This window comes from Chlorocebus sabaeus, chromosome 20, assembly GCF_047675955.1.
Source record: "Chlorocebus sabaeus isolate Y175 chromosome 20, mChlSab1.0.hap1, whole genome shotgun sequence".
NCBI classification, from domain to species: Eukaryota; Metazoa; Chordata; class Mammalia; order Primates; family Cercopithecidae; genus Chlorocebus; species Chlorocebus sabaeus.
Window position 1 is genome coordinate 135,310,254 of NC_132923.1, and position 20,807 is coordinate 135,331,060.

The 20,807-nt window shown below is 57.9% G+C and overlaps 3 protein-coding genes across 5 annotated transcripts; 2 read left to right on the forward strand and 1 right to left on the reverse strand.

Moving 5' to 3' along the window:
* Positions 1-1,573: 1,573 nt before the first annotated feature.
* On the reverse strand, positions 1,574-8,760 carry TMEM278 (transmembrane protein 278). Its single transcript, XM_007980992.3, has 2 exons — positions 3,375-8,760; positions 1,574-1,994 (listed from the first exon to the last, which is right to left on the reverse strand). Exons 1-2 carry the CDS (start codon positions 3,627-3,629, stop codon positions 1,761-1,763), a joined length of 489 nt encoding a protein of 162 aa, XP_007979183.1. The 5' UTR covers positions 3,630-8,760; the 3' UTR covers positions 1,574-1,760.
* Positions 8,761-8,879: 119 nt separating this feature from the next.
* On the forward strand, positions 8,880-14,558 carry ANKRD65 (ankyrin repeat domain 65). 3 transcript variants are annotated; one of them, XM_007980993.3, is made up of 3 exons: positions 8,880-9,387; positions 9,645-10,185; positions 10,682-12,210. In XM_007980993.3, the coding sequence occupies exons 1-3, from the start codon at positions 9,182-9,184 to the stop codon at positions 11,126-11,128; spliced, it is 1,194 nt and encodes a 397-aa protein (XP_007979184.3). In that variant the 5' UTR covers positions 8,880-9,181; the 3' UTR covers positions 11,129-12,210. The 3 variants fall into 3 exon arrangements, with proteins under 3 accessions (XP_007979184.3, XP_007979187.1, XP_007979186.3); XM_007980996.3 differs by lacking the exons at positions 9,645-10,185; positions 10,682-12,210 and adding an exon at positions 14,340-14,558 and having other exon boundaries at positions 8,910-9,387; XM_007980995.3 differs by lacking the exon at positions 9,645-10,185 and having other exon boundaries at positions 8,911-9,387.
* A 7-nt stretch (positions 14,559-14,565) lies between these two features.
* Positions 14,566-19,559, forward strand: MRPL20 (mitochondrial ribosomal protein L20). The gene is made up of 4 exons (XM_007980997.3): positions 14,566-15,696; positions 15,808-15,918; positions 16,943-17,020; positions 19,214-19,559. The coding sequence occupies exons 1-4, from the start codon at positions 15,610-15,612 to the stop codon at positions 19,385-19,387; spliced, it is 450 nt and encodes a 149-aa protein (XP_007979188.1). The 5' UTR covers positions 14,566-15,609; the 3' UTR covers positions 19,388-19,559.
* The last annotated feature ends 1,248 nt before the right edge of the window (positions 19,560-20,807 follow it).

Here is a 20,807-nt window from a genome sequence, read left to right on the forward strand (position 1 = left end):
AAAGCCGATAATTCACTGGACACACACAGGGTCAGCCAGCCAGCCTGCGGCCAGCGAACAAGTATGCTGCTCTGCATAGGGGCTGCTAAACCAGGGGTCTCAAGGGTCACCGAGGGGGCCCAAGGTGGTCTCGCCTGGAAATGGGGAATAGTCTCTGGAGGGAAGCATCTCCAAGTTGGACCTCAGAATTGTCACAGATAACGGCTGACAATTAGACATTACCAAACGTTCAGAGAACCACCATGCTACTGATGAGAATCAGTAGAAACAACCATTCACAGATTTAGACCCCTAAAGACTAGGAAATTGGAATTACTTAGTACAGAATATAAAATAACTATATATAAAATTTGTTTCAGAAGTGGAAGCTGTAATCCAAAAAGTAAGCATGTACCAAGAGACCATAAAAAGCGATCAGACAAATCTAAAACAGAATCACATGTAACTTTTAGATATGTTAACCCCCTCCCCCCTTTTTTTTTGAGATGGAGTTTCACTTTGTCACGCAGGCTGGAGTACAGTGGCGCCATCTCAGCTCACTCCAACGTCTGCCTCCAGGGTTTAAACGATTCTTGTGCCTCAGCCTCCTGAGTAGCTGGGACTACAGGTGTGCACCGCCATGGCCAGCTAATTTTTGGTTTTTTTGTTTGTTTTTAAGATGGAGTCTTGCTCTTGTCATCCAGGCTGGAGTGCAGTGGCACGATTTCGGCTCACTGCAAACTCCACCTCCTGGGTTCAAGTGATTCTCCTGCATCAGCCTCCCAAGTAGCTGGGGTTACAGGTGCCCGCCACCATGCCCAGCTAATTTTTGTATTTTTAGTAGAGACGGGGTTTCACCATATTGGCCAGGCTTGTCTCAAACTCCTGGCCTCAGGTGATCCATCCATCTCGTCGTCCCAAAGTGCTAGGATTACAGACGTCAGCCATGGTGCCTGGCCTGGATATGCTGGATATGTTAACATAATAATTTAAGATAAAATGAATGAGTTAAGCAGCAGATTAGACAGAAGAGAGTAATTTGACGAGGGGGTAAAAAAGGAAGCGGTGAGGATATGGAGAAGGAATTCGCGGTGAAACTGGAGATAATGGTTGAGGGATTTCCGGAGCTGATGAACGTTGTGGACCTGTGGCTTACACCAAACAGGGTGGGTGTGAGCTCGGCCCAGCTGGGACGTGCTGGTGAGACCGAGGAACACCAGAGTCAGTGAGATCTTAGAGTCATCCTGAGAGAGCCCCCAGATGCTGGCGCCTGTCTGAATGCAAGCCTGCCACAGGCTGAGCCCTGCAGCCGCCACCCGTGGGCTTCTGGAACCCTGGGCGTGGCCGAGCGTGGGCGTCTCCACTGGGAGTCCCAGAGCCCTGGACGCTGGAGGCCGGGACCTGGGCAGACACGAGAGGCCTTGGGGCTGGGGCCTGACCCCCTCCTCTGAGGGCCGCCTGCCGGGCTCTGCCCTGCCCTCCCCTCCCCTCCCCTGCACTCCCCTCCTCTGCACTCCCCTCCCCTGCACTCCCCTCTCCTCCCCTGCACTCCCCTCCCCTCCCCTCCTCTGCACTCCCCTCCCCTGCACTCCCCTCCCCTCCTCTGCACTCCGTGGCGGGGGCGGGGCTGCAGACGGGGGAGGCCGGGGTCGTAGCCGGGAGCGCTGCGCGCGCAGCCAGGAAGGGGGAGCGGGCGCGACCCTCAGTTTCCCGGGCCGGGCCACGCGATGGGGTCGCGCGCGAGCTCGGAGGCCTCTCGGGGTTTCGCAGCGGCCGCCGGGTCACACCCAGGCGCAGAGTTGTTCGTCCCCGTCGGGGCGCCCCGGTGGGCGGCGGGGTCCGGGGTTCCCAGCGGGCGGAGGCAGCAGCGGGCGGAGGCGCCGGGCCAGGCGGGCGCGGACGGCCGAGGCGAGCACCAGCAGCGGCGGCAGCGAGAGAAGCCCGAACACGATGAGCGCCGCGGAGCCGCGGTCCGAGAACAGCGCGTGGCACCGGGGACCGGGAGCGGGGTGGACCTGGGGGCCGGGCGGGCGGTCAGTGGGGGGCGGGCGGGGCGATGGAGCTTCCGGAAGGGAGAGGAGAGGGAGCGGGGCCGGGTGATGGAGGGAGAGGAGGGGGCGGAGGAGGGGGGGCGGGACGGGATGATGGACGGGAGGGGAGCAGGGCAGGGTGATGGAGGGAGAGGAGGGGGCGGAGGAGGGGGCGGGACGGGATGATGGAGGGGAGGGGAGCAGGGCCGGGTGATGGAGGGAGAGGAGGGGGCGGAGGAGGGGGCGGGACGGGATGATGGAGGGGAGGGGAGCAGGGCCGGGTGATGGAGGGAGAGGAGGGGGCGGAGGAGGGGGGGCGGGACGGGATGATGGAGGGGAGGGGAGCAGGGCAGGGTGATGGAGGGAGAGGAGGGGGCGGGACGGGATGATGGAGGGGAGGGAAGCAGGGCAGGGTGATGGAGGGCAGGGGTGGAGGAGAGGGGTTGGGTGGGTCAGGGTGATGAAGGGGCGGTGACGGCCGGACGGTGAGGGATGGGTGGGCGGTAGCAGGGTGGAGGGCGGGGGAGAGAGCGGGGTGGGAGAAAGGATGCTAGGCCGCGGCAAAAGGAGATGGAAGGGTGCAGGGCGGGAGAGAGGAGTGGCCGATAGAGAAGATGAAAGAGCAGGGACGGGGCGATAGAGGGGCCGGGGCGGGCTGAGCAGGGCGGGGAGAGGGAGGGGGAGATGGAGGGATGAAGGATTAGGGCCTGGGCGGAGAGAGGGGAGGGGCGGGCCGCTGTGGGCCGGACAGTGATGAGGGGTGAACGGGAGATCCGGGACGCAGCAGGTAAAGGGCCGAGCAGGGTCCGTCGAGGGGAGGCTCAGAAAAAGCGCCCACTGCCGTGTTCTGTCCCCCTGCGCCGTCCCATCACCAGCTGGCGCCATCCCCCATGCCAGCAGAAAGGGGCCCGGGGCCATCTGCCTAAACTCCAGCCCCCAGACCAGGCCACAGCCCACTCCGCAGGGGGGAAGCCCCGCCCTGGCAGGAGGGCCTGGGAGGGGCCGTGTGTGTAGGAGGGACGGGGGGCTGTGCGTTAGTGAAACTTGACAACATTTTCATCTTCTTTTCCTGGAACCCCGTTCTCTCCCCACCCCCACCCAGCTGTCCAGGCCCTGGTGGCCCCTGGTACAAGGCCGGGAGGCCTCGGGGAGGGGACAGAGCTGTCCCTTGGGTGAAAAACAAAAGCCCTTTTTTGGCTGCGGCTGGTGGGGGTGCTTGGGAGAAGAAGGGGCTGCCAGGTAGGGGCACATGTGTCTCCGAGGACAAGGGGCAATACTGGAAAGGAGCACAGTGGCCTTCAGCCGCAGGGCACGCCCACTCCCCAGGACCCCAGCTAGTCCCCCGCCCATGGGGCACAGGCTCACCCTCGAGTGGCACAGGAATCCCAGGTAGACGACGGCCGCTGCGGGCAGGAGCACCAGCAGAAAGGCTGTGGCGGGCAGCAGGAGGTGCAGCAGGAGCCCGGCCACCAGCCGGCCGGGCAGCAGCAGGGGCCCCGGCCACCCTGGGCACGGCAGGGCTGAGGCCTGGTGGTCGGGAGGTCCCCTGGGCAGCATAGGGGCTGTGTCCGAAGCACCGCCTCCCTCCTCCTCCTCCATCTCCCTTCCCTGCTCACTCATGCTCCTGACGCTGCAGGCCTGCAGCCGGGGTGGTGTTCAGGTGCAGAGCAGTGCTCTCCAGGGCCACCCTAGAAGACCTTTAACCCCGCCCCACGTTGCAGCTAGTCCACATCTCCCAGCCAGACCGTGGCCCCTTGCTAGGGATGGCAGCTAGTCCACATCTCCCAGCCAGACCGTGGCCCCTTGCTAGGGATGTCCTGCCCTGATGTCTGTCCCAGAGCCACACCCCCACCTCAGTTTCCCCTCTGCCAGGCAGCTGCAGCTCCAGCCGCGCCAGTCTCCAGTCCCAGCCAGCTCCTGGTGCTCTGGGCAGGCCTTGCAGGGCCCTTCCCACCAGGGCCTCCTCCCTCCCTGTCCCGCCCTCCCCCTTTGCCGCTCCCCCACACAAAGACTTCATTTCAAAGGGATTGACTCTGACAGCTGCCCCATCAGTAGCTGCCACCTGGAGCCCGGCCCCCCACCCCATTTCCCAGCCCCAGCCCCGCTGCTCCCTCATCTGAACGCCTTGTCAGTGTCCTCTGCCTGTGTCTCAGAGTGGATGAGAGGGCATCTGGGATGCGCGTGAGCTGTAAGGTGTGGGGCCTGTACACAGCAGGCACTCAGCAGGCAGCCAGGGACCACAGGCACCCTCCTGTCTGAACGCAGCCATCCCGAGCAGAGGAAAGGCAGATTTTCCAGGACAAGAACCTGTCTTCCATCATTTCTTTTTTTTTTTTTTTTTTTTTTTTTGAGACAGAGTCTTACTCTTACCGGGGCTGGAGTACAGTGGCACGATCTCAGCTCACTGCAACCTCTGCATACCTGGTTCAAGTGATTCTCCTGCCTCAGCTTCCCTAGTAACTGAGACTACAGGCACTTGCACCATGACCAGCTAACATTTGGTTTTTTTTGGAAGGAGTCCGCTCCCTTGCCCAGGCTGGAGCGCAGTGGTGCAATCTCAGCTCACTGCAAGCTCCGCCTCCCAGGTTCACGCCTTTCTCCTGCCTCAGCCTCCCAACTAGCTGGGACTACAGGCGCCCGCCACCTCGCCCGGCTAATTTTTTTGTATTTTTAGTAGAGACAGGGTTTCACCGTGTTAGCCAGGATGGTCTCCATCTCCTGACCTCGTGATCCGCCCGCCTCAGCCTCCCAAAGTGCTGGGATTACAGGCGTGAGCCACCGCGCCTGGCTGTATTTTTTTTTTAGTAGAGACGGGGTTTCACCCTGGTGGCCAGGATGGTCTTGATCTCTTGACTTTGATGCCCGCCTCGGCCTCCCAAAGTGCTGGGATTACAGGCATGAGCCGCCGCGCCCAGCCCATCATTTCTAGTCAGGGGCAAAACTTTTCCCATCCAAAATCCCAACCAGTTTCTCTGAACGTTACTCCCAAGTCTGACTTTTTTTTGAGACAGGGTCTCATTCTGTCACCCAGGCTGCAGTACAGTGGTTCAATCACAGCTTACTGCAGCCTTGACCTCCTGGGCTCAATCAGTCCTCCCACCTCAGCCTCCTAAATAGTTGGGACTACAGGCACCTGCCACCACGCCTGGCTAATTTTGGTATTTTTGTAGAGACGGGATCTTGTCATGTTGCCCAGGCTGGTCTGGAACTCCCGGCCTCAAGTGATCTGCCTGCCTGGGCCTCCCACAGTGCTGGGATGACAAGCATCAGTCCCCGCGCCCGGCACAGCCCCTGATGTCTGTCGGTCTCCCAGGGCTTTATTGCACATCAGTAGTTCCAGCTCCATTTTCTTTTCTTTCTTTCTTTCTTTTTTTTTTTTTCGAGGTGGAATTTTTTGCTCTTGTTGCCCAGGCTGGAGTGCAATGGCACGATCTCGGCTCACTGCAACCTCCACCTCCCAGGTTCAGGCAATTCTTCTGCCTCAGCCTCCCGAGTAGCTGGGATTACAGGCGCCCACCACGCCCAGCTAATTTTTGTATTTTTAGTAGAGGTGGGGTTTCACCATGTTAGCCGGAATGGTCTCAAACTCCTGACTTCAGGTGATCCGCCCGCCTCCGTCTCCCAAAGTGCTAGGATTACAGGCATGAGCCACTGCACTCAGCCTCCAACTCCATTTTCATAATCAATTGACAGGAGTAGGTGTCTGTGAGCTGAGCCGTTCCTGGTGAGGTCTTCTAGTGGGCTCCATCCCTTTCAACACATTCCAGGCCTCTCCATCTTGCCTACTTCTTTCAGACCTGTGAACAGGAAGGAGAGTGGCACCACGTGGCATGTGACATCTAGCAGGGCAGTAGAGGCCTCCCTGCAGTGTCCCTACAGCGCTGGGCACGGTGGCTCACACTGTAATCCCAGCACTTTGAGAGGCTGAGGTGGGTGGATCACTTGAGGTCAGGAGTTTAAGACCAGCCTGGCCAATTTGGTGAAAGCCGGTCTCTGCTAAAAATGCAAAAATCAGGCCAGGCACGGTGGCTTATGCCTGTAATCCTGCACTTTGGGAGGATGAGACAGGTGTATCACTTGAGGTCAGGGGTTCGAGACCAGCCTGAACAATGTGGTGAAACCTCGTCTCTTAAAAAAAAAAAAAAATTAGCCGGGCTTGTTGGCATGTGCCTGTAGTACCTGCTACTCGGGAAGCTGAGACAGGAGAATTGTTTGAACCCGGGAGGAGGAGGTTGCAGTGAGCCGAGATCAAACCATTGCATTCCAGCCTGGGCGACAGAGCGAGAATCCATCTCAAAAAAAAAAAATTAGGCGTGGTGGTGGGCGCCTGTAATCCCAGCACTTTGGGAACCTGTGGAAGGCGGATCACTTGAGGTCAGGAGACCAGCCTGGCCAACATGGTGAAACCCTATCTCTACTAAAAATACATAAATTAGCCAGGAGTGGTGGTGGGTGCCTGTAATCCCAGCTACTTGGGAGGCTGAGGCAGGAGAATCACTTGAACCTGGCAGATGGTGGTTCCAGTGAGCTGAGATCACGCCACTGCACTCCAGCCTGAGTGACAGAGTGAGACTCCATCTAAAAAATACAAATAGAAAGTTTTAAAAAGTTGCAAAACCTCTGCTTTCTAAGTGCCCCCCAACCAGGCCCCTCACTTATTCATTCAACACACACTGCTGAACTGCTACTGAGTCCCAGGGACTGTCACCAGAAAAGGAGGTCCCGATCCAGACCCCAAGAGAGGGTTCTTGGACCCCATGCAAGGAAGAATTCGGACGAGTCCACCAAGTAAAGTGAAAGCAAGTTCAATAGGAAAATAAAGGAATAAGAAAGGGCTGCCTTGTGGGCTGAGCAGCGGCCTGGGCTGCTCCACCGAGAACACTTACTGTTTCCTGGGAAAGAGGCAGGCAATTCCCGGAAGTGAGGGTTCCTCCCTGTCTTAGACCATCTAGGGTAAGTTCTGGCGTTGCCATGGCAACCGTAAACGGTGCTGGTGGGCGTGTATCTCATGCTAATGTATTATAATCAGCGCATAAAGAGCAGTGAGGACTGGCTGTCTTGGTTTTGGTGGTTTGGGGCCGGCTTCTTCACGGCATCCAGTTTTATCAGTGGGGTCTTTGTGACCTGTATCTTCTGCTGATCTCATCCTGTGACTAAGAATGCCTGACCTCCAGGGAATGCGGCCCAGCCGGTCTCGGCCTCATTTTACCCAGCCTGTTCAAGATGGAGCCGCTCTGGTTCAAATGTCTCTGCAGAACCACTCCAGGTTCTTTGGATTCCACAGCAAGGGGGCTGCGGCCTCTGCCCTTCCGTGCCCCACTGTGTGTGGGTCCTACAAGCATCACAGAGGCAGCTGTGGCTGCCCCCACTATGGTGGAACCTGGGAGACGGGAGTCTTGGGAGTGGCCTCCTGGAGGTCCATTCTCGCCTCTGTACCTCTGGGAAGCTGGCATGAGGCAGTTTCTGGGGCCTCCCTGGCCCTGATGAGTATGGGACTTTCCACCCAGCCCCCAGAGTTCCTCACATCTTTCCTGGTCAGCCTCACAGAGCTTTCCTTCTAGAAGAGGAAGGCAGACATTTAAATAAAATAAACACATACTTTCCCGTAGTGATAAATGCTAAAAACTAAAACGGTTAGAGATGCACGTTGTGTCAGATCCATCAGTGGTCAGGCTCTGGGAAGGTGACCAATGAGTAGCCTGATGAGGTTTGCAGGGCAGGGTCTGTGTGGCTGGGTGGGTGGTGGGATGGGGCCCCTGGTCCCTTGTCTGGAGACCCTTTGGGCCCTTGGAGAGGCAGTCCTCTAGGGAGTGGGGGAGGCCAGGCCTGGGCCCTCTGGAGACCCTGTCCTTGGGGACCTGGGAGGCTGAAGGGGGCTGAGGTGGGAATGGGTAGCCCCCATCACCTTTCCCGTGCAGCTGCTGGAGGGGCCAGGCTGCTGCAGCCATCCCAAAAAGCCATGCTCCCTTCTGTCTGGCCCGAGGTACTGGGAGACAGGAAGATGCCCTCAGCACCAGCCCCACCTACCCTGTGCCAGGCCCCCAGAATCCCGCTGCCCCAGGCCTTGCTTGAGCAGAGCTGCTTTTCCACATGCAGACGTGCCCTAGCAGGGATTCTCCCCACACTCCCTCCTGCCCCCCGCCCCCACCTGCCCCAGCATCTGACCCTTCCCTGGCTCCAGACTTGCCCCAGCCAGTCCCCAAAGGGTTTTCATCCCTACTATGCCAGCGCCACCCTCTTCTCCCGGCCACCTGCCTGGAGTCCTTGTTGAATCTTTTGTCCTGTCCAGCATTTACAGAAAGGAAGGCCAGTGGCCGGGCGCGGTGGCTCAAGCCTGTAATCCCAGCACTTTGGGAGGCCGAGACGGGCGGATCACGAGGTCAGGAGATCGAGACCATCCTGGCTAACACGGTGAAACCCCGTCTCTACTAAAAAATACAAAAAACTAGCCGGGCGTGGTGGCGGCGCCTGTAGTCCCAGCTACTCGGGAGGCTGAGGCAGGAGAATGGCGTAAACCCGGAGGCGGAGCTTGCAGTGAGCTGAGATCCGGCCACTGCACTCCAGCCTGGGCGACAGAGCCAGACTCTGTCTCAAAAAAAAAAAAAAAAAAAAGAAAGGAAGGCCAGAACCTCGCCCTGCTCTCCTCCCTAGCCTGGAATCGGAGGGGCCGGCACCCACCCCTGAGTGGGCTCAGCCAGCAGGGACAGGAGTGAGGGTGAGGGGGCTGCCCGAGGGTGGGCACCATGGAGAGGCCTGTGAGGCCTTCCAGGGGCATGTCAGGGCACATCCAAGGCTGTGCTTCCTGGGGGAGGTGGCATCTGAGCAACTTTCGTCCACAGGCATGTTCCTGCTTGTCCTGCCCAACCGCCCTGGCCTTTGTTCCCCAGGAGGGCAGCCGAGCTGACAGCCACAGGGGAGGAGCATGTTGGGCAGGGGCTGTGCCTGAAGGTAGGGCCTTCCTAAGTGGCTGAGTAAACAGCTTCAGGTGTTCTCAGCCTGGCCCAGGGGACCAGCTGTGTTCTCCCACCCCCTGCAAGGCTGAAGCTGCCGCCTTTCAGCAGCATACTCTCCACCCCAACGCCTGCAGAAGGCATTTTGTGAAGAAGGCCAGCACACTGGGCTGGGGGCAGCCAGAGGCCTCCACGGTGGATGCAGGATCCCTGCTCCCCCAGATGGACTCCCAGAGGCCTGAGCCCAGAGAGGAGGAGGAGGAACAGGAACTGCAGTGGATGGAGCTGGACTCCAAAGAGGCCCTGGGAACCAGGACAGAGGAGCCTAGTGTCTTCCAGGGCTGGGGGCACTTACTCCGGGCCGTGTGGAGGGGCCCTATAGGCCTGGTGATGCAGCTGCTGCGGCAAGGGGCCAGCGTGGAGGAGAGGTGCACCTGGGCTGGGGGGTGAAGGGGTCTGCTCGCTGGGTGGGGCAGGATGGGGGTCCCAGCACTGGGTGGGTGGAGGAGTCCTTTTTCTGGCTGGGGTAGACGGGGGTCCCAGCGCCGGGTGGGCGGAGGGGTCCCTTCTCTGGTTGGGGTAGGACGGGGGTTCCAGTGCTAGGTGGGCGGCAGGACGGGGTGGGGCTGGGCGGGGTTCTGGTCAGTGGTCCATCCCCGCGCCGACGCCCTTGCCCCCTCCTCAGGGACCACGCAGGCCGGACCCCGCTCCACCTGGCAGTGCTGCGGGGCCACGCGCCCCTGGTGCGTCTCCTGCTGCAGCGAGGGGCCCCGGTGGGCGCGGTGGACCGGGCGGGGCGCACGGCGCTGCACGAGGCCGCCTGGCACGGGCACTCGCGGGTGGCCGAATTGCTGCTGCAGCGCGGGGCCTCGGCGGCGGCGCGCTCCGGGACGGGCCTCACGCCGCTGCACTGGGCAGCCGCCCTGGGCCGCACGCTGCTAGCCGCGCGCCTGCTGGAGGCTCCGAGCCCGGGACCAGCGGCGGCGGAGGCAGAGGACGCGCGCGGCTGGACGGCGGCGCACTGGGCGGCCGCGGGCGGGCGGCTGGCGGTACTGGAGCTGCTGGCGGCCGGCGGCGCGGGCCTGGACGGCGCCCTGCTCGTGGCGGCCGCAGCCGGGCGCGGGGCGGCGCTGCGCTTCCTCCTGGCGCTCGGGGCGCGGGTGGATGCTCGGGATGGCGCGGGGGCCACAGCGCTGGGTCTGACGGCCGCCCTAGGCCGCCCGCAGGTACGTCCCGCCCTCCGCCCAGCAGTGATGGGATGGGGCGCAGGGCCAGGAGCCCCAGAGAGGTGCCCCCGGGGCAGCCGGAGCCGGGCTGGGGGACGGTGTCCGGGCACGAAGGTGACCGCGCCCCCGGCTGTGCCCCTCCCGTGTAGACCAGGGCGGGATCCGAGGCCCGGGGCTTGGCTTCATGCTGGTGGCAGCAACAGACTCTCTGCCAGCGCCCGGCTTGTGCCCGAACCCCCCTGTTCCCGGGCAGCGGGCAGGGCTGCAGATCCTTGAATTTGCTCTAAGGACCCTTAGGGGAAAAAGTGACGTTTCCAAACAGAGTCGCTGCAGGCCAGCCTTGGGTTCGGCCTCACTTAAAGCATGAGGAAATAGTGTCAGGAGAGTCAGGCCACTGGGGGGACAGAAGAGTCCTGGGCTGGGCAAACGCTTGGTGGCTCTGCCCCTCGCCTGCTGGGCTGAGGCCAGCCCCTGCTCTTCTTCTCTCCTCTTCTAGGACATTGAGGTGCTGCTGGGCCATGGGGCAGACCCAGCCATCAGGGACAGGCATGGCCGCTCTGCGCTGCACAGGGCTGCTGCCGGGGGACACCTGCCCACTGTCCAGCTGCTGGTCACCCAGGGGGCCAAGGTGGATGCGCGGGACACCCTGGGCTTCACGCCCCTACACCACGCCTCTAGGGAAGGCCACACAGAGGTTGCCAGCTGCCTCCTGGACAGGGGTGCCCAGGTGGATGCTACCGGCTGGCTCCGAAAGACCCCCCTACACCTGGCTGCAGAGCGAGGGCATGGCCCTACCGTGGCACTGTTGCTGAGTCGAGGGGCCAGCCCCACCCTGCGGACGCAGTGGGCCGAGGTGGCCCAGATGCCTGAGGGGGGCTGGCCCCAGGTGCTTCCTGAACTTGGAGGGGGGCAGGAGTATGGGGGCACAGAACCCACGGGCTGAGCCAGACAGCAGGCTCTGGGCTTCACTGCCCCAGCGATTTCCAGGCTCTCTGGCTGAGGCTGCCTGACTGGAGGGAACATCAGGGGAGAGGCTCCCAGAGGAGGGGGTGGGAGAAAGCGGGGTACGTGGCTTGAACTGGACCTGGGATGGCCGCCAGCTCCCAGGAGGGCCCACTGACCCTGCAGCTCCAGCCTTCTCCGCACTCCAGCGAAGACTGAGTTGTGGCAACTGATGTGACCAAAACCTGATGACAGACGGTGTCACGGACCTGGATGGCACCTCTGCCTTCCCTTCCTTCCTTCTGTCTGCACACCCTTGGGGCGCCCTCTTCAGTTGCTCTCTGTAGGCCGGGGTGTCCCCACTGTTTTCTTAGATTTGTATATGTCACCTTGGCAACCATGAATTACACGACCAAACTTACGGCCACGGCTGTTCTCCTCGCTTCCATCCAGAGCCCACACCCTGACCCGCCTCCTCACCTAACTCCTGCACAAGCCCCTACTTCCCCTGCCCTGAGTCGCCCAAGGCCAGGGACAGGCAACCAGGACAGCCACCGTGCACCAAGGCCAGATGGCTTTCTTTTCTTTTCTTTTTTAAATGGAGTTTCGCTCTCGCTGCCCAGGCTGGAGTACAATGGCGCAATCTCAAATCACTGGCAACCTCCACCTCCTGGGTTCAAGCGATTCTCCTGCCTCAGCCTCCCAAGTAGCTGGGATTACAGGCGCCCACCACCATGCCTAGTTAACTTTTTATATTTTTAGTAGAGATGGGGTTTCACCATGTTGGCCAGGCTGGTCTTGAACTCCTGAACACGGGTGATCTGCCTGCCTTGGCCTCCCAAAGTGCTGGGATTACAGGTGTGAGCCACCGCGCCCAGTCAAGATGGCATTTTTCAAGCTGGCCCATTCTGAACTGCTCACCCCGCCCTCCCTGCCCTTCCCACAGAATCCTTAGCCAAGGCTCTGGTCTTAGCTTTTCCCCCTCTGCCTCCTGACAAAACATGGGCGCTTCTCATGTCGCCCTGTATAGTGTGGGTGTCCCCATCGCTAAGGAAATGCAAGTAATAAAAATCTCCAATAACATCAGGTTCTCCATGTCTCCACTCAGTTACCTCCATGAACTGAAAAGCCTGCAGGTAGGCCACTTGTCCCTGTAATCCCAGCACTTTGGGAGGCCAAGGTGGGAAGATCACTTGAGCTCAGGAGTTTTGAGACTAGCCTGGGCAACATGGTGAAACCCCATTTCTACAAAAGTTGGCCAGGCATGCACTTGTGGTCCAGCTACTCAGGAGGCTGAGGTGGGAAGATCACTCAAGCCCAGGAGATCACTCATGCCACTGCACTCCAGACTAGAGTGAGTGAGAGTGAGACTCCATCTAAAAAAAAAAGTATAGTTTTTTTTTCTTCTTTTGTTTTTTGAGATGAGGTCTTGGATCTGTCACCCAGGCTAGAGTGCAGTGGTGTGATCTTGGCTCACTGCAGCCTCGGCCTCCTGGGTTCAAGCGATTCTCCCACCTCAGCTGGGATTACTGGGGCACACCACCGCGCCCAGCTACTTTTTGCATTTTTAGTAGAGATGGGGTTTCACCATGTTGGCCAGGCTGGTCTCGAACTTCTGACCTCAGGTGATCCACCTGCCTCGGCCTCCCAAAGTTGTGTAGAGCCACTGCACCCGGCCTCTGGAGTACAATGAATGGCGTGATCTCGGCTCAGCACAAACTCTGCCTTCTGTGTAGAGTTCCAGCAATTCTGCCTCGGCCTCCCGAGTAGCTGACCATGTTGGCCTGCCTGGTCATTTTAGGTCAGGAGTTCGAGACCACCCAGGCCAACATTGTGAAATCCTGTCTCTACTAAAAATAAAAAAATTAGCTGGGAGTGGCAGTGAGCGCCTGTAATCCCAGATACTCGGGAGGCTGAGGCAGGAGAATCGCTTGAACCGGGGAGGCAGAGGTTGCAGTGAGCCAAGATCGCACCCTTGCGCTCCAGCCTGGGCGACAGAGTGAAACTCCGTCTCAAAAAAAAAAAAAAAAAAAAAAAAAAAAGACACAACAATGAATGCAGTGTGTCATCCTGGACTGAATCCTCAACAGGGAAAAAAAGGTATAAAGGACATTTGAGACGAGTTAAATCTGGACTATGGGCTGAGTTCGGATTTTGATCATTGTACTGTGTGGTTCCTAAGAGTAAATACACAGCAAAGTGTTTAGGTATCTCCAGCTTCTCAAGTGGTTTAGGAAAAAAATCCAGTATGTTTACATTTATAGAGACAATGATTCGAAAATGGAGCAAAATGTAAACAGGAGGTTGAAGGGGTGGCCTGCCCCTCCACACCTGTGGGTGTTTCTCGTTAGGTGGAACGAGAGACTTGAGAAAAGAAATAAGACACAGAGACAAAGTATAGAGAAAGAAAAGCGGGGGCCCAGGGGACGGGCGCTCAGCTTACAGAGGACCCACGCCGGCACCGGTCTCTGAGTTCCCTTAGTATTTATAGATAATTATCTTTACCATCTTAAAGATAAGGGAGTGGCAGGACAATTGGATCGTTTTTAGGGAGGAAATCAGCAGTAAGACATAAGAACAAGGATCTCTGTGACATGAATAAGTTTAAAGGAAAATCCTGTGCCATGAGATAAACCTTTTAGGCCGGGCGCGGTGGCTCACGCCTGAAATCCCAGCACTTTGGGAGGCCGAGGTGGGCGGATCACGAGGTCAGGAGATCGAGACCATCCTGGCTAACACGGTGAAACCCCGTCTCTACTAAAAATGCAAAAAATTAGCCAGGCGAGGTGGCGGGCGCCTGTAGTCCCAGCTACTCGGGAGGCTGAGGCAGGAGAATGGCGTAAACCCGGGAGGCGGAGCTTGCAGTGAGCTGAGATCCGGGCCACTGCACTCCAGCCTGGGCGACAGAGCCAGACTCCATCTCAAAAAAAAAAAAAAAAAAAGAGATAAACCTTTTAGCGGCATTGTTTCATCCTATCACAGGGGGATAAACCTTGGACAATACCTAGCTTTTCGGGCAACAAAGACACACCCTGCACGCCCAAAATCCATTAAACCTTGAGTTACCACAGCACATGTCTCTTGCAAGGACAAGGTTGGGGGTAGGGTCACAGATTAACAGCATCTCAAATACAGAACAAAATGGAGTCTCTTATATCTACTTATTTCTATATAGAGGCAGTAACAGGCTGATCTCTTTCTTTTCCCCACAGGAGGTGAATTTGGTTCGAGAGTATTAAACAAATGGAGCAAATGAAAACAGTTGGCACGTTTCCGTAGCAAACACTGAGGAGTTTTCCTTGTACTAGTATTCCAACTTTTCTATGATTAAGAAAAAATCATATCCAAGTATAATGAAAAGTTACAAAGAAACTGCACACCTCCCATCATTTTTGTGGTAATATAGCAGAAATATAAAATTACCCATAAAACTTTTTTTTTTTTTTTTTAGAGACTCTGGCTCCGTTGCCCAGGCTGTTGTGCAATCTGAGCTCACTGCAGCCTCCACCTCCAGGGCTCAGGCGAGCCTCCCGCCTCAGCCTCCTGAGTAGCTGGGTCCTCAGGCGCGCGCCATCACCGCGCCCGGCTAATTTCTTTTTAATTTTTTGTAGAGCTTGGGGTCTCACTATGTTGCCCAGGCTGGTCTGGAACTCCTGGACTCAAGTGATCCTGCCCCCTCGGCCTCCGAAAGTGCTGGGATTGCAGGCATTGGCACCACCGCGAAAAGCTTAGAATTTCTAGGGCCGGCGCGGTGGCTCAGGCCTGTAATCCCAGCAGAGGCCAGGAGTCCGAGAGCAGCCTGGCCAACGCAGGGAGACCTCCCCTCTACAAAAAACACAAAAAATTAGCCGGGCTGGCGGCGCGCGCCTGACGTCCCGCTACTAGGGAGGCGGAGGCCGCGGCGAGCCGAGGTCCGGCCGCTGCACCGCAGCCAGGGCGACCGGGCGAGACCCCATCTCAAAATGAGTAAGTCAACAAGGAGAAGGCTTCAGGGGCAACGGGCACTTTCCCAGCGACGCGACCATCTCCACCTCGGTTCCTGAACATTCTAGTGGCCCTAGGAGGCGGCCTGGCCCTCCCCGCCCGCGCCACACCCGGCGTTCCCCGGCCCCGGCGCCCCTGTCCCGGGTCCGCGGCCCTCATGGCGCCCTCGGAGCCACAGCTGCGGCCGGGCCGTGCTCCAGGAGGATCCGCGCTGCAGCTGCTGTTTATTCATCGCCTGCGGATGGCCACGGGCGCTGCGGCCCCTTTTTCCTTTCAGTCCCCGCCACGGCCCCACACCCGCTCCCCCACAAGCGCCACCATCGCGGGTTCAGAGACGCAGCCCGGCACCCGCGGGCTGACGGGAGACGACCTTCGCCCCGGAAGTCATCGCAGGCGCTGACCCGGAAGCGCTCGTGACCGCCATTTCCGACCCAGGCAAGATGGCGGCGGCGCGGCGCGTGCGTTGTTGAGTATACGGGACGCCGGCCTGCAGGCACCATGGTCTTCCTCACGGCGCAGCTCTGGCTGCGGAATCGCGTCACCGACCGCTACTTTCGGATCCAGGAGGTGCTGAAGCACGCCAGGGTGAGTGCCGCCCGCCCGGCCTGGGCACTGGGCGCGCGGGGGATCCCGCGGGCCAAGGGGCGGCCGGCGCGGGCCTCGCTGACAACCTTGGTTTCTCGTTTTCTGACCCAGCACTTCCGGGGGAGGAAAAATCGCTGCTACAGTTTGGCGGTCAGAGCCGTGATTCGAGCCTTTGTGAAATGCACCAAAGCCCGATACCTGAAGAAAAAGAACATGAGGACCGTAAGCGTGGACCCGGGACACCCGTCGGCCAGGGCGGTCGCGGCCCCTGCGTCTCTGCTTCGCGACCCAGCGAGTGTGCAGCCGCTCGGCCACCCTCAGCTCCTTCCTTTCTTCCTTTCATACCTCGCTTCGAAACTCCGACAAATTATGTCGTCCCGCAGGCTGACTGTGGGACATCCGTTCTCCCGCCCCCCTCGCCACCCCCACTGTCAACCCCGCTCTAACCCCTCGCCCGGGCCACTGCAGAGCCGCCTTGCCACTCTTTCTGCGTCGCCAGCCACCGCCCTAGTCGCTGCTGCTCTCATCTCCCCTCCGGTGGCTTCCCTTCCCTCCGGCAGCTGAAGTCAACACAGCCCCTTGCCCACCCTCCAGGGCCACTGGCTGCTGCCGTGGTGGTCCTCGAAGAGACCACGCCTGCTGGCAAGCTCTGCACACCCTGAACCCCCGGCATTTTTGAGAGGCTAGCGCCTCCACTCTGTCCACGTGCCATCTCATTTCTGCGCCTCACCACTCCCGCCTCAGCCTCATGAACCTAGCATCCAACATACCCGTGTTTTTGTTTTTTTGTGTTTTTTTTGGAGTGCAATGGCGTGATCTAGGCTTAATGCAACCTCCGCCTCCCGGGTTCATGCGATTCTCCCACCCCAGTCTCCCGAGTAACTGGGACGGCAGGTGTGCGCCACCAAGCTAATTTTTGTGTTTTTAGTAGAGACCGGGTTCAGCTATGTTGGCCAGGCTGGTGTCGAACTCCTGACCTGAAATGATCGGCCTGCCTTGCCCTCCTAAAGTGCTGGGATTACAGGTCTGAGCCACTGCGCCCAGCCGGGTTTTTGCTGTTTTTAATTTTGAAACAGGGTCTTGATTTCACTCAGGCTGGAGTGTGCACATGTCACCATCATAGCTATTTGCTTTTTTTATTTTCCTATTTACTTTTAGAAAAATATTCCTTAGTTCAATTAGAGTCTTTGCTAGGACATAACATCCAGAAGTCATTTTTAAGTATCTCCATGTTTTCTTATTTCAGCTCTGGATTAATCGAATTACAGCTGCTAGCCAGGAACACGGCCTGAAGTATCCAGCGTTCATTGGCAATTTAGTTAAGGTATGGGTGAGCATGTGGGCCCCGCTGAAATTATGGACGTCTGCAGAAACCATCATGTGGGGTGTGGCGGTGCCTCCCGTAGCCCAGCTACTCAGGAGGCTTTGGCCAGAGGATCCCTGAGACTGACTTCTGGGCTGTAGTTTTCTTTGCTGATGGGGTGTCCGTGTTAAGTTTGGTATCAATATGGTGACCTCTTGGGAGCAGGGGACCACCAGGTTGCCTAAGGAGGGGTGAACCAACCCAGGTTGGAAACGGAGCAGGTCACAGTTCCCATGTTGATGAGTGATGGGATCGTGCCTAGGAATAGTGCCAGCAACAGCCTGGGCAACATAGTGAGACCACTCTCTACAAAAAAAAACTATTAAAAATAGCTGGGTGTGGTGGCACAGACCTGTAGTGTCAGCTATTGAGGAGTCTGAGGCAGGAGGATCACTTTGAGCCCCCAGGGGTTTGAAGCTGCAGTGAGCTATGATGGCACCACTGTACTCCAGCTTAGGTGAGAGCGAGACCCTGTCTGACAAAGAGTAAAGAAAGCCATGGCCGGGTGGGGTGGCTCACGTCTGTGATCCCAGCACTTTGGGAGGCTGAGGTGGGCAGGAGTTGGAGACTATCCTGGCCAAGGTAGTGAAACCCTGTCTGTACTAAAAATACAAACATTAGCCGGACGTGGTGGCGGGCACCTAGAATTCCACCTACTCCGGAGGCTGAGGCAGGAAAATCGCTTGACAACTTGGGAGGTGGAGGCTACAGTGAGCTGAGATCACACAACTGCGCTCCAGCCTGGGCAACAGAGCAAGACTCCATCTCAAAAAATAAATAAAACCCTCCCATCAGACCTGACCCAGCCCGGTAGTGGTCCATGCAGCAGAGGTGAGGGGTGCCACTCCCGCTGCACTGTAGCTGCACTCTGTCTTGGTGTGGGGTTCTCGCAAGTCTGGGAGCTTACCACACTGGTTGGCAGCAGAGCAGAATTGGAAACAAGTCATGTGTTTCTGAGATGTAAGTCCTGATGTTTCCCCATTAAGAGAAAAGAGGCCGGGCGTGGTGGCTCACGCCTGTTATCCCAACACGTTGGAAAGCTGAGGTGGACAGATCACAAGGTCAGGAGATGGAGACCATCCTGGCTAACACGGTGAAACCCCGTCTCTACTAAAAATACAAGAAATTAGCTGGGCATGGTAGTGGGCTTCTGTAGTCCCAGCTACTCTGGAGGCTGAGGCAGGAGAATCACTTGAACTTGGGAGGCAGAGACTGCAGTGAGCCGAGATCACACCACTGCACTCCAGCCTGGGTGACAGAACAAGACTGTCTCAAAAAAAAAAAAGTAAAAGAAAAAGGGTGTAGAAAAACTTAACTGTAGCTTCAAAGTTTAATTTAAAAGTTTAAACAATGAAGTTGGGTGTGGCGGCTCACACTTGTAATCCCAGTACTTTGAGAGGCCAAGGCAGGCAGATCACCTGACATCAGGAGTTTGGTAGGGACGGGGTTTCACCGTGTTAGCCAGGATGGTCTGGATCTCCTGACCTTTTGATCCGCCCGTCTTGGCCTCCCAAAGTGCTGGGATTACAGGCTTGAGCCACCGCGCCTGGCCCTTTTTCTTGTATTTTTTAGGACAGATGAGGTTTTTCCATGTTGGTCAGGCCAGTCTCGAACCTCCGACCCCAGGTGACCTGCCTGCCTTGGCCTCCCAAAGTGCTGGAATTACAGGCGAGACACCGCACCCAGCCTTGGTAGCTGAATTTAATGCTCAGATACAGCCCCCCTTCTTTTCTGCTCCTTAAACTCTGGCATTGTTCACTAGCTTCTGAAATCATCTGCAGTTCTTAGCTCTCTTGTGGGCACTTCACTAGTTTCTGAAATCCTCTGCGGGTCTTGTGAGCACTTCCAAGTTGGCTTAAAGTGTTACCCCAGGCCAGCAGTCAGTTCAGTCAGGGTGGTGACCAAAGACCCTGAACAAGGCGTTTGGTTCCCTGGGCTAACGTTGGGATTGGGCTCCAGCCGCCCTGCGGATTCCACAGTTGCCTCCCTCACCGTTGTCCACATTTATCCTTCAGCATCCTGCCTGCAAGTCCTCTGCTGTGCCACCCAGATAGGATCCTCCTGGGCCTTCCCTCCCCCCAGGCGAGTGTGCAGCCTGAGCCAGCGCCGCACCCACGCACACTGACTGCAGGTTCTGATTCTTTCTTTTCCCAGTGCCAGGTGGAGCTCAACAGGAAAGTCCTAGCCGATCTGGCCATCTACGAACCAAAGACTTTTAAATCTTTGGCTGCCTTGGCCAACAGGAGGCGACACGAAGGATTTGCTGCTGCCTTGGGGGATGGGAAGGAACCTGAAGGCATTTTTTCCAGGGTGGTGCAGTACCACTGAGGACTGTTGCTGTATTGATTAGGAAAAGACACAGAGTAATTTGCAGTTTGTTTGATTTGTTCTTTTGTTTATCTACATCCCAGTAACAGGCATGAGGGAAGGCCCTGTCTCTCCGGGACAGAGTGTCACAGATGACGTCTGTGTTTTGTGTGAATGAAACTCAAACACTTCAGTTTTTGGAGTCATTTTCTGATAGCGAGCGTGCGCATGGAGGAGCACGTCCTGCTTCCAACCAAGGCTGCGGCGACACCTGGCTGTGGGATGCAGCTGAGCAGGCAGCTGCCTTCTGCACATGGTGGGGGGTCCCTACCTGGGCTCCCCTCAAGGGCTGCGTGCACAGTGCCCACTTTCCAGTTCCCTGACCCACCCTGAGTCCCTACTCCATTCCGCTCAGGGCTGACCTCAGCCCTGTCTTCCCCGGCCTCCAGTGTTCTTACGTCCAGCAGGGCCCTGTGGCTCAGTTCAGCCGCCACTCAGAACAGCACCTTCAGCTTCCCTGTCCGCCAGATTCAGCACCCAGCAGGGACTGGAGGAAACGCTCACATCGGGTGGTGGCCTGGTCCCCGCTGGCTGAACTGGCTTTTCAGGCATCTCCAGGAAGCAACATCCAACAGACAACTATCCCTTAACCCCAAGGGTGATGCACACTTCTCCCCTGGTCTTTCTGCCCCAGGAAGGCTCTTGAAACCCTGGTTATCAGCCGCTGTCTACCTGCTGATGCCCCCCCACATTTACCTAGCAGTGCACAGACCCCTGCTGCAACCTGCTTGTTTTGCTGACCCTGCCATAGGAGCGCCTAAGCTGAATGCCCATCTTCCCCCCTGCAAAGGCAGGTGGCTTGCATCCTGTGGCAATGTGCCCTTCACCCTTTGCCAGCAGTTGCTGGGGAGTCTTTCTGGCCCCTTTCTCAGACTCACCACCTACCTCCAACCTGCACAGAACAATCAGAGTCCTGGCCACTTGCTAGAGATGGCTTCAGGCCGACCACTCCATCCTCACTGCAGGCCTTCTTTTTGGCTTCCATAACTGCATGGCCCCTTAAGAGGTCCCCCTCCTGGCCCTTGTCACTGCCTGATGACAGCCGCTATGCTCTATGACTTTGGAGGCCAGGGACCAAGTCTCGTTCACTGTCCTTTCCACTGCCTGAGTGCAGTGTCTGGCTATGCGGGGCACTCAGTGCCTGTGAGCCCTTGGTAAATGGCTTCTGGACAACGGGGTCAAGGACAGCCTTGGGCGGCCACGTTCTGTGCATTATGCGGTGCTGTGGCAAAGCTGCCTTTTCTGCATTTCATGTCAGTGAAGGAAGACATGGATGCGCAGAGCCCTGTGGGTTGCTCCCAGCACTCATTTGGTTTGTACCATAGTCCTGTTTCCAGGCAGCCCCGGGGTCTGCCCCTGATTGGCTGGAGGCACCACCAAC